This window comes from Hylobates moloch, unplaced genomic scaffold, assembly GCF_009828535.3.
Source record: "Hylobates moloch isolate HMO894 unplaced genomic scaffold, HMol_V3 SCAFFOLD_7, whole genome shotgun sequence".
Lineage (NCBI taxonomy): Eukaryota > Metazoa > Chordata > Mammalia > Primates > Hylobatidae > Hylobates > Hylobates moloch.
The window spans coordinates 62,103,152-62,114,994 of record NW_026652282.1 but is presented as its reverse complement, the minus strand read 5'-3'; the positions used below and the strand labels follow the sequence as shown (position 1 = coordinate 62,114,994).

The window sequence follows — 11,843 nt, the reverse complement described above, 5'->3', positions numbered from 1 at the left end:
AAAAAAAAAAAAAAAAGAAACCTGTGGGGATTATTGGGAGAGGCAGACTTCATTGAATGGGAATAGGACTTATTATAACATAATATTCACATACACATGCCTCAAACTGAATTCAAAGGAGAATCACTGCACTCTGAGAATGCTATATACCCCATCAATTCAAACTGGGACCCCACTGTGAGCCACAGCAGAAAGCTTCCTCATTCCATTCTTCTTTATGAGCCTCCATTCTTCTTTATGAGCCTCCATTCTGCCTTAAAAGGAGAAGACAGTGGCTGAAATAGTTAAGACATGCTCAACTCGTGGTCTCATCCTGAATTTGTGTCAATTATGATGCTACAAACTCAGTCCCAAGTTTCATAAAGTCAATCCTTTGAATAGAACAGTTTTACATTATTTACTAAACCAAATCATAATTTCAAATCCCTGAAACAGGGATCTTTGGCTACTTTCTATTAAAGGATAGAACAAAGCACCTTCTCCAATTCTTATCATTTTTAGTTTTCTTTTTTACTGTCTATCCTTTTTTAACATGTAATTTCAGTGCCAAAACAGACTTGCCCATTCGTGCTCACCAGCAGCTTTCCCATAGAGATGAAGATAAGCTGCCGGCAATTCTTAACTATGGTCTCAATGGGCCATCATCAGAGGCAACACCTGCATGCTGAAGAGTATTTTTTTTTTTTTAACCTTTAACTTGAATTGACAAGCAAGCCATTAACAAAAAGTCATCTACACAGATTTCTTTCCCAAATGCCTGAGTGTTTTTTTAAGATTTTAAAAGAATAGCTCCACCTAGCCTCTTCATTTTGCATTTTTAGTTTACTTAGATTGCTTTACTTACATCTTTCCCCATTCTAGCTCAGAATTTTTATGAGGAAAATTTGAGAATAATAGCCCTAGTTACCTGTTGGAGTGGTCACCATGCATTCTTTATATGGCAGCTGATTCAATCCCTCTTCCACAACAAGTCTGATCTAGAGAGTCAAAGGAAGAAGAAGTTGAGAACCTGCTGGGAATCTCCTATTAGCTGTTAGCTTCAGGAGCTGAACAATAGGCAGAGTCATGAACACACTAGGCAAAGGTTTCACTTATGGAGGCAATAAGGGGCCTCCTATCATGTGTTAGATACGGGGATAGATCCAAATGCCATGCTACTTGCTGCTAGGTATCCAACCTCAGATAGGCACATGATTGCCACCAAAAGGCTCCAATATGCCTTCTGATTCTCATTCTGTCAGTCCAGACTATGAGGGACACAAAACTCCAGCAAGTGACAACAGTCATGGCAAGCACTCTTGGAAGTAATATACCTCTTATTATTCTGGAAATAGTGCTCACTGGGAATTTCTCTGCTTTATTCAGTACCTTGGAAATCATTAAGTCAGATTATTTTTAACAAAGTCCCACCATAATGTAAATAAAGCCTGAAACTTCTTTAGAGGAAATAAATGAGTGCACTGGCTGAACCAATTTACTGAGCTTGAAGGAGGATCCAGTAAAATGCACTGGGGCTTCTCATCTAAAGAAAAGGCTCATATCAATCGTAATGTGTAGTACAAAGGAAACCATCACTCAGAACTACTAGAAGAGCCTCCAAAAACAAGATATGGTAATCCCATGAACAACCAAAGCCAACTATGATAAAAGTAATGCTGAGTCTGCAATGCACATTTTATCCAATCAATATTACATTACTGATTGAGAATCTGCAACAGCAGGGAGAAGCACCAGGCCCTATGCTCCGTTATCACAACATACAATAACACCCTGCTGCCATTAAAACAATCAATTCTAAATAAGCCAGGATTTTGTCAGCCTGCAGCATCAGACAGAGGGCCCAGGCACCTCATGAATACTGCATATGCGTGCATACTCACCTCCAGCCACCATCTTTTGTGGAGATTTATTTTTTATGAGCAAATTACAAGGGTAAAAGAGGATTCTTTTCTTTGAAGAGCCTAGATCTTTTCCTCCTAGTAACAGTCCTCTAATGAGTCTTACCTCCTATCCCCATCCCCTCCAACACTGGGACAGAAATTAGTGTGCCCAACTCTTACAGGAGAGCATAAAATCAGAAGAGTGACTAAAATATAAAGAACCCAAGGCTCTGAGGGCCAAGGAAGCCAACCCTGACAAATTCAGGATAAAATTAATATATAATATATATTAATGACATGTGCTGCAGGAGATAGTGTACTAGAAACCCTCAAGAAGATAAACCTAAATAGCTCCAGTCTCTACCACAACCACAACAGACCCTTTCTCACCCCCTATCAGGACCTTCAAAGCCACCTGCAGAGAACAGAGAGAGGTCCAAATCATCATCCCCTCAGGCGAATTATGCCATAGGTCCTTACTATCTCATTGGGCTAAGATTATGCTTGCCCTTTCAGGGAAGCATCTTACAATAACCATGAACTTAACTCCTCCTTTCTATAGAAAAAGAGCATAAGAACAGCAAAAGAAAGAGGAACCATTTTCTACCAGTAAACACCAAAACAGCAGCCATTAAGATACAAGTTCTTCAAGCCTGTTCTTTCGATTTGATAAAAGCGTAAAAGACAGAATGACCTAACTATTGCTCTAGGAATGTCAACCACATTTATCTTGTTACTATCCAAGGGTTATTACTGCCACTGAAAACTCAAATAATTTTAAATAAAATTGGTCTCTGAACCAAGAATATTTACGATGAAAAGCAGAACAGGAGTTGTCTATGCTCTTTTGGAATAAATTCCTCAGGCAAAACCTAAATGAAAAGTTTCATGCCTTTTTTTCACATTCCTTTTAATCATATACCTTAATCTGATTATAACTTTGGGGCTAAGAAGCCACGTTCATTCCTTTCTTTCCCAAACTAAATTTGTACTTAGTTTGTAAATCTAGTATTTAGATCATAAACACCATGAGATTAGGGACCATGCCTACATTCTTCACTACTGTATCTCATCTCTCTGGACACAGCCTAGCACAATGCCTGATTCACACAAGTTTAGTGAAATACATTCATGAAATATACACTAAACTTCATGAATATACACTAAATATAAATATACATTAAACTATATATAAATATAAATATACACTAAACTTCCCTGAATGTAATGTATTTTCTGCTGTGGATTAAAACTAATAGCCACAGCAGAAAACATGTCAACCTCACTTCAAGCACTGAGCATGCTTAGATATTAACACAAGAAGAAAACACAGTGCTTACCCTGAAGACAAACCAATTTGGACTGAGATCCTCTCAGATCCCACTAGCTAAACAGAATTGGGCTTGGTCAATCCTTAATAGGAAGTGCCTGAGGAAAGCATAGACAGTCAAATGTACTATTTCACATGTGAAGGCTAGTACAGGAAAGAAGAGGCAAAATAAGCCTCCCCCTGCCGCCGCCATAAACTACAAGAAATATATATTTTTGTACATTCGTTGGATACCACAAGTGTAACTATGAGGTCTCCTTACATTTTTGGTTTTCTTTTAATGTACTTCACTGCCCTAAGAGGAGGCACTTAAGAATTGCTGAGACTCAAGTTCCCAAGATCCATTTGAGAGGTAGTGGTATCTCAGAAATACAGGGAATTAGTTCATGGGTAATGCTTTGTGGTGAAAAGTATTGAAGTAGATCTTTAATGCAACAGTGAAACAATACTTCATTAGCCTAGCAAGATGATGGTTACTTAGCACAATCTCTTTCAGCCCTAGAATGCTCTAGAACAAAAATATCCCGTGGTCTACCATGGTTATATCACTAGGCAAAACAATGAAATGAAAATGAAAAGCCCCCACCTACCAAACGATCCGCAGAAAACATGAAGTCACCTCTACTGGCTGTCCTAAAAAAAGATAATACAAGTTTTAGTCTAAATTAGAGCTTTATGTTATTTAATATGTACAGTAACACTGATATTAAGACCTATAACATACTAAAAGCTTAAATGCTTACATGTACAGACTATTACTGAGGCAAGATACTTTTTACTAGGATACAGGCACCTAAATGAGATGACTTGATCAATAATGAAAATGCTTATTTGATACCAACATTAGAGACTGGAACTGAAAAGATCATGCAGTCCCCCCACTGAGCTGCCCAAGTACATATTAGTCAACCGGGAGATGAACAAGTTACCCCTGGAGGGTGAGAGCAAGCTCAGAGCTAAAGTTGAGAGGAAACTTTGCAGTAAGAAAAGCAGTTTCTCCCCATTCTCCCCCTCAATTCACCTTGATCTAAACCCCACATTACCAAGATAAGTAACCCATCTACTTTGTAATCCTTTTTGGAACTAGAATGGTACCAATAAATAAATCCTCTACTTTTGCTACTGCTTTCAAAAACATATAAACTAATTTCTGAGAACTCATTCTCAAATAATTGATAATTTGTTCCTTTTGACTGTTTTTTCAAATGAGTCCTTCATTCCCTTTCTGCCATTTTCCTGTCCATTTCCCCTGGTCAATATCCTAAGGGAACCAAGTAATAATAATCCAGGGCTACGTCTACCCACAAGCTGTTAACGAGCCAAAAAGGGAATGTTAAATAACTGATGTTATTTCTGTACATAAAAATGTGGTATTGTTCCTCATCCTTCTTCCATATAAGTTAAATGATCTGACTGAATGGATTGATTTACAGCTTACGTACTTAAAAATCTCCATCTGCCTATCTATGGACTACCTAAAGTATTCTCCAAAACAGCCTCAAAATGATATATGCAAACACATATTATCTCAGTATATCATTAATTTCCACTCTTTTGCCTCAAGTTGCATTTGATTTCTCTGAGATGGAAAAAGCAATGAAATAGCCCGGACACAAATGGCATTAGGTTTCTTAGAGTAACCACAGTTCTATCATACTACAGATATTAGCTCTCTAAAATATAAACCACAATTGAGCAACAGCAAGAATATAGGTCTGTGTTGTTTATTTACAAAAATTCCTTAAACTCAGAAAACTCTATCCACACATACCTACACACACACAGAGCCCCTTTAAAACAGGCTCAATTTCATGTACTGTGGTTTTCAAATAAGACTATACAATTACACCAGCACCTTTCATTTATATAATTAATCTTCACTACAGTGAACTACAAAAAATACTGAAACCTACTGCTCTGTTTACTAGGTCTATACAAACTTACCTAGGCAGCCAGAACATAGTTTTTCAACAAGAAAGAAGTCTGAATTTGACTTAAAGACATATGCAGTGTTATATATTATAGGAGACACCTGAAATGTCAGTTTTAATTCTGAACAGTTAGATATCACTTTATCACAGAGAAACAGTATATTAGGTTAAGTGATCAGAGTCGCCCAAATCTGTTATTTTACTTTGGAATCAAACATTTTATCACCTTTCACACCCTCCCCCACAAAAAAAATCAGCCTCAGCTGATAACTTTTGCATAATAAGCACCTGCTTTCTCTATATTCCAAAAAAGATACACACTATGAGAACCTAATATGAGCTGTTATCTCTTGACAGCTATTTGACCTCCAATAAAATCATTTACCACTCCAAGTAACTCTACTACAAGCTGTAATTACTTACCTATTTCCTGCTGTATAGACAGACTTCAGATCCATGCTATTCATTTTAAATCCATTTAGAAATTAAAGTACATCTAGAATACAATAAGTTGACCTCGTTTTTTTTTTTTAAATTCCACAATGGCCTTCAATATCATATTTAAATCTTTAACATTGTTAAGACTAGAGCTTCATAAAGCAGGTATTTACTTGTTGTATCAATGAAGCTGCATGTATTCTCTGAGGCTCTATTTTAGACAAAACACTAGGCTGAATTATTTGTTAACAGGGATGTTTTAATATGAACCAGACTCCAGATCTTCTTCATTCCACACACTTCATTTTAAATCATAACCGTAATCTCTCCTACTGGAAAAAAAGCTTTGAAAGACACATTAATTATCTTCTATCTGATAATAGTTCCAAATAAAGTCTAATGTAAAATAATCACAATGTAAAAAACACACACACATCCCTGGAATATTTTTAACTATATCTAAATAACCAAATATCAAATATTTAAACAGATAATGATATCCAGGCACTTGTAATCCAAAGTATAGATATCTAATTAATGTTAAGCTGAGCACATTTTAAATTGTACAAATCCCAAGCAGGTTTAGCGATGCAAATTTAACCATATCTGAGAACCCACTTTTCGTCACACCTCCTCACATAAACAAATGTGTCACACACCTGTAGCAATAAGACAAACGCCAAAGGCAGTCATTTTAAAAAGTGATCTTCACACTGAAACAACAAAAGAATGGGATTCATACTGGAAGCCAAATCCTGATTTTTTAATTTACTTTTCAACTTTTATTTTACATTCAGGGGGTACATGTGCAGGTTTTTTACCTGGGTGTATTGCATGATGCTGAGGTTTGGGGTACAAATGATCCTATCACCCAGGTACTTAGTATAGTACACAACAGTTAGTTTCCCAACTCTTGTCCCCCTCCATCCTTCCCACATTTAGTAGTCCCCAGTGTCTACTGTTGCCATCTTCATGTCCATGAGTACCCAGTGTTTAGCTCCCATTTATAAGTGAGAACATGCAGTATTTGATTTTCTGTTGCTGTATTAATTCGCTTAGGATAATGGCCTCCAGCTGCATCCATGTTACTGCAAAGAACATGATTTCATTCTTTTCTATGGCTACATAGGATTCCATCATATATATTTACCACACTTTCTTTATCCAATCCACTGTTGATGGGCACCTACATTGATTCCATGTCGTTGCTATTGTAAATACTGTTGTGATGAACATACAGGTGCATGTGGTTTTTTGGTAGAACAATTTGTTTTCATTGGAATATTTACCCAGTAATGGGATTCTTCGGTCAAATGGTTTCTAATAATTTGAGAAATCTTGAAACAGCTTTCCACACTGGCTGAACTAATTTACATTCTTACCAACAGTGTATAAGCATCTTCTTTTCTACACAGCCTTGCCAAGATCTGTTGTTTTTTTGACTTTTTAATAATCACCATTCTAACGGGTGTGAGATGGTATTTCATTGTGGTTTTGATTTGCATTTATCTGATGATTAATGATGATAAGCATTTTTTCATATGTTTGTTGGCTGCTTGTATGTCTTCTTTTGAAAAGTGTCTGTTTATGTCTTTTGCACCTTTTTAAGGGGGTTGTTTTTTGCTTGTTCAATGTGTTTAAGTTCCTTACAGATTTCTGGATATTACACCTTTGTCAGATTCAGAGTTTGTGAATATTTTCTCCCATTCTGTAGGTTGTCTGTTTACTCTGTTGATAGTTTCTTTTGCTGTGCAGAAGCTCTTTAGTTTAATTAGGTCTCACTTGTCAATTTTTGTTTTTGCTGCAATTGCTTTTGAGGACTTTGTCATAAATTCCCAAGGCCAATGGTAAGAAGGGTAATTACTAGGTTTTCTTCTATGATTCTTGTAGTTTGAGGTCTTATATGTAAATATTTAATCCATCTTAAGTTTTCTACATGTTGAAAAGTGGGGGTCCAGTTTCATTCTTCTGCATATGGATAGCCAGCTATCCCCAAACCATTTATTGAATAGGTAATCTTTCCCTATTCCTTATTTTTGTTGGCTTTGTCGAAGATTAAATAGCTGTAAGTCTGTGGCTTTATTTCTGGGTTCTCTATTCTGTTCTATCAGTCTGTGTGTCTGTTTTTTCACCAGTACCATGCTGTTTTGGTTACTGTGGCCTTGTAGTATAGTTTGAAGTCAGGTAATGTGATGCCTCCAGCTTTGTTCTTTTTGCTTAGGATTGCTTTGGCTATTCTGGCTCTTTTGGGGCTCCATGTGAATTTTAGAATAGTTTTTTTTTTCCAATTCTGAGAAAAATAATGTTGGTAGTTTGAGAGGAATAGCATTGGATCTATAGATTGCTTTGGGCAGTATGTCCATTTTACCAAAATTGATTCTTCCAATCCATGCACATGAAATGTTTTCTACTGTGTCATCTATGATTTCTTTTAGCTGTGTTTTCTAGATCTCTTTGTAGAGATCTTCATCCCCTTGGTTAGATGTATTCCTAGGTATTTTTTTGCAGCTATTGTAAATGGAACTTTTTTTCATTTATTTACTTTATAGATATGAGGTCTCACTATATTGCCCAGGCTGGTCTTGAACTCCTCAGCTCAAGTGATCCTCTTGCTTTGGCCTCCCCGTGTGCTTGGATTACTGGCATGAGCCACCGTGCCCAGCCCTGTAAATATGATTGTGTTCTTGATTTGGCTCTCAGCTTGAATATCATTGGTGTATATAAATGCTACTGATGTTGGTACATTGATTTTGTATTCTGAAATATTACTGAAGTCATTTATCAGTTCCAGGAGGCTTTTGGTGGAATCTACAGGGTTTTCTATGTATAGAATCATATTTTCCATGAAGAGAGATAGTTTGACAACTTCTTTTCCTATTTGGTTGCCTTTTATTTATTTCTCTTGCCTGATAGCTCTTGCTAGCACTTCCAGTACTGTGTTGAATAGGAGTGGTGAAAGTGAGTATCCTCGTCTTGTTCCAGTTTTCAAGGGAAATGCTTCCAGTTTTTGCCCATTCAGTACAGTGTTGGCTGTGGGTTTGTTATAGATATATGGCTCATATTATTTTCAGGTATTTTCCTTTGGTAACTAGGAAATGATTTTTGGAGGGTTTTATGATAAATGGATGGTATACTTTATCAAAAGCTTTCTCTGCAGCTGTTGAGATGATCATATATTTTAAAATTCTTTTTATGTGTTGAATCACATTTAGTGATTTGCATATGTTGAATTATCCTTGCATCCCAGTAATGGCACCTACTTGATCATAGTGAATTAACTTTTTGATGTGCTGTTGAATTTGTTTCGCTAGTATTTTGTTGAGGACTTTTGCATCTATGTTCATCATAAGTGGCTTGAAGTTTTCTTTTTTCATTGTGTCTTTGCCAGGTTTTGTTATCAGGGCGATGCTGGATTCATTGGATTCACAGAATGAGTTAGGGAGGAGTCCTTCCTCCTTGATTTTTTTGGAATAGTTTCAGTAGAATTGGTATAAGCTCTTGTATGTCTGGTAGAATTCAATTCTGACTCTATCTGGTCCAGGTCTTCTTTAGGTTGGTAGGTTTTTCACTACTTATTCAATTTTGGAACTTAATGTTGGTCTGTTCAGGGTTTCAATTTCTTCCTAATTCGGCTTCCGGTCTTAGCTGGACCCATCTGGGAGGTAGGTTTGTGAGCGTGAGAGATCAATCTGTACCGCGGGCATCCGACATATGCTTATCCTGGTGGGCTGCCTCGAGCCTCAATCCCACCCCTGCGCTGGCCTAGGAGCTCAGTTACCAGGGTCACTTTCTTCCCCAGGGTATACTACAGACCTCCACATGCTGGACAGTAGGATTCAGAAGAGAATGAGTCCCACATCCTCTTTTCATCCATAAGCCACTCTTCCCAACTACTCTTCCGTCTTCCATTGTCCCTATGTCTACTTTACTGCTCAATCTGGATTTTGGGGAACCTCCTCCCAAAAAGGCATTAGAAGGAAATGCCAAGCACCGAAATTTTGTCAAGAAGCGGAGGCTTTTAGAATGGAGAGGCTTTCTGAGTAAAAAGAACCAACCCCCTAGCAAGGCGCCTAAGTTGCACTCTGAATCTCCAAAGAAAGGGGAAACTCCTACAGTGGATGGCACTTGGAAGACCCCTTCCTTCCCAAAAAAGAAGAAGACAGCTGCCTCCAGCAATGGGTCAGGACAGCCCCTGGACAAGAAAGCTGCAGTGTCTTGGTTGACCCCTGCCCCTTCAAAAAAGGCTGATTCTGTTGCTGCTAAAGTAGATTTGCTGGGGGAGTTCCAGAGTGCCCTTCCAAAGATCAATAGCCACCCAACCCACTCTCAGAAGAAGAGCTCCCAGAAGAAATCCTCTAAAAAGAACCGTCCTCAGAAGAATGCCCCACAGAACTCCACCCAAGCTCATTCAGAGAATAAATGCTCTGGAGCATCCCAGAAGTTGCCACAGAAGATGGTGGCTATTGACTGTGAGATGGTGGGCACAGGACCAAAGGGGCATGTTAGTTCCTTGGCTCGATGTAGCATTGTCAACTACAACGGAGATGTGCTTTATGATGAGTACATTCTTCCCCCCTGCCACATTGTGGACTACCGAACCAGGTGGAGTGGTATCCGGAAGCAGCACATGGTGAATGCCACACCCTTCAAGATTGCTCAAGGCCAGATCTTGAAGATACTTGCAGGGAAGATAGTGGTGGGGCATGCCATCCACAACGACTTCAAAGCCCTTCAGTACTTTCACCCCAAGTCCCTCACCTGTGACACCTCCCATATCCCCCCCCTCAACCAGAAGACTGACTGCCCGGAGAATGCCACCATATCTCTGAAGCATCTCACCAAGAAGCTGCTAAACTGGGATATCCAGGTTGGGAAGAGCGGACATTCCTCTGTGGAAGATGCCCAGGCCACCATGGAACTGTAAAAGTTGGTTGAAGTCGAGTGGGAAGAGCACCTAGCCCAGAATCCCCCTACAGACTAGTGGCAGTGGGGACGCTGGTGATATGGGGAGGCAGAGGCAGTGCCCAGAGAAACAGGGCGGTGGATCAATGGACAGCTCCACCAGCTCCACATCTTTGGAAGCTAGATTTGTGGGGAGAGAGAAGCTCTACCCCAGACTTAATACCCATTGAAATTTCACCTCAGGTGTTGTGTCCTGTGTCTGGTTAAGTGTCCCATGGAAGGGGGAAGCCTTCACGTCAGAACCCAGCCCTATACCGTTTACTTCTTAAATGGTGCTAACCACAGGTGTCCCAGGGTGCTTTGTGCCAGTTAAGATTTTTAACTTTCAAGAGGCAAGGCATACTGGGAAACATAGTTTCCCAAACTGCCTTATCACTTGGGTTGACATATGTCTCCTTTTATGCCTTTTGGTCTTGAGTAATTAACAGCATCCTCTTCCACGCTCAGAAGTGTTCTGGTTGGGGCCAGGCATGGTGGCTCACGCCTGTAATCCCAACACTTAGAGAGGCCAAGGCGGGCGGATCACCTGAGAACAGGAGTTCAAGACCAGCCTGGCCAACATGGAGAGAAGGGCTTAAAGGAGCTGATGGAGCTGAAAGCCAAGTTTCGAGAACTACGCGAAGATTGCAGAAGCCTCAGTAGCAGATGCGATCAACTGGAAGAAAGGGTATCGCTGATGGAAGATGAAATGAATGAAATGAAGAGAGAAGGGAAGTTTAGAGAAAAAAGAATAAAAAGAAATGAACAAAGCCTCCAAGAAATTTGGGACTATGTGAAAAGACCAAACCTACGTCTGATTGGTGTACCTGAAAATGATGGGGAGAATGGAACCAAGTTGGAAAACACTCTGCAAGATATTATCCAGGAGAACTTCCCCAATCTAGCAAGGCAGGCCAGTATTCAGATTCAGGAAATACAGAGAACGCCACAAAGATACTCCTCGAGAAGAGCAACTCCAAGACACATAATTGTCAGATTCACCAAAGTTGAAATGAAGGAAAAAATGTTAAGGGCAGCCAGAGAGAAAGGTCGGGTTACCCACAAAGGGAAGCCCATCAGACTAACAGCTGATCTCTCAGCAGAAACTCTACAAGCCAGAAGAGAGTGGGGGCCGATATTCAACATTCTTAAAGAAAAGAATTTTCAACCCAGAATTTCCTATCCCGCCAAATTAAGCTTCATAAGTGAAGGAGAAATAAAATACTTTACAGACAAGCAAACGCTGAGTGATTTTGTCACCACCAGGCCTGCCCTAAAAGAGCTCCTGAAGGAAGCACTAAACATGGAAAGGAACAACCAGTA

General features: G+C 39.2%; 2 protein-coding genes across 2 annotated transcripts in view; one reads left to right on the top strand and one right to left on the bottom strand.

Moving 5' to 3' along the window:
* Positions 1 to 150: 150 nt before the first annotated feature.
* The window catches only part of UPRT (uracil phosphoribosyltransferase homolog), a 29,889-nt gene continuing 18,196 nt past the window's right edge, over positions 151 to 11,843 (bottom strand). Inside the window, exons 2-4 of the mRNA XM_032757206.2 lie at positions 3,801 to 3,843; positions 908 to 977; positions 151 to 254 (exon numbers count right to left, since the gene is read on the bottom strand). Coding sequence (XP_032613097.1) covers positions 160 to 254; positions 908 to 977; positions 3,801 to 3,843 — 208 coding nt within the window. The 3' untranslated portion in view covers positions 151 to 159. The remainder of the gene's footprint in view (positions 255 to 907; positions 978 to 3,800; positions 3,844 to 11,843) is intronic.
* On the top strand, positions 9,433 to 10,830 carry LOC116811817 (interferon-stimulated 20 kDa exonuclease-like 2). The gene has a single exon (XM_032757205.2). The coding sequence runs from the start codon at positions 9,496 to 9,498 to the stop codon at positions 10,501 to 10,503; it is 1,008 nt and encodes a 335-aa protein (XP_032613096.1). The 5' UTR covers positions 9,433 to 9,495; the 3' UTR covers positions 10,504 to 10,830.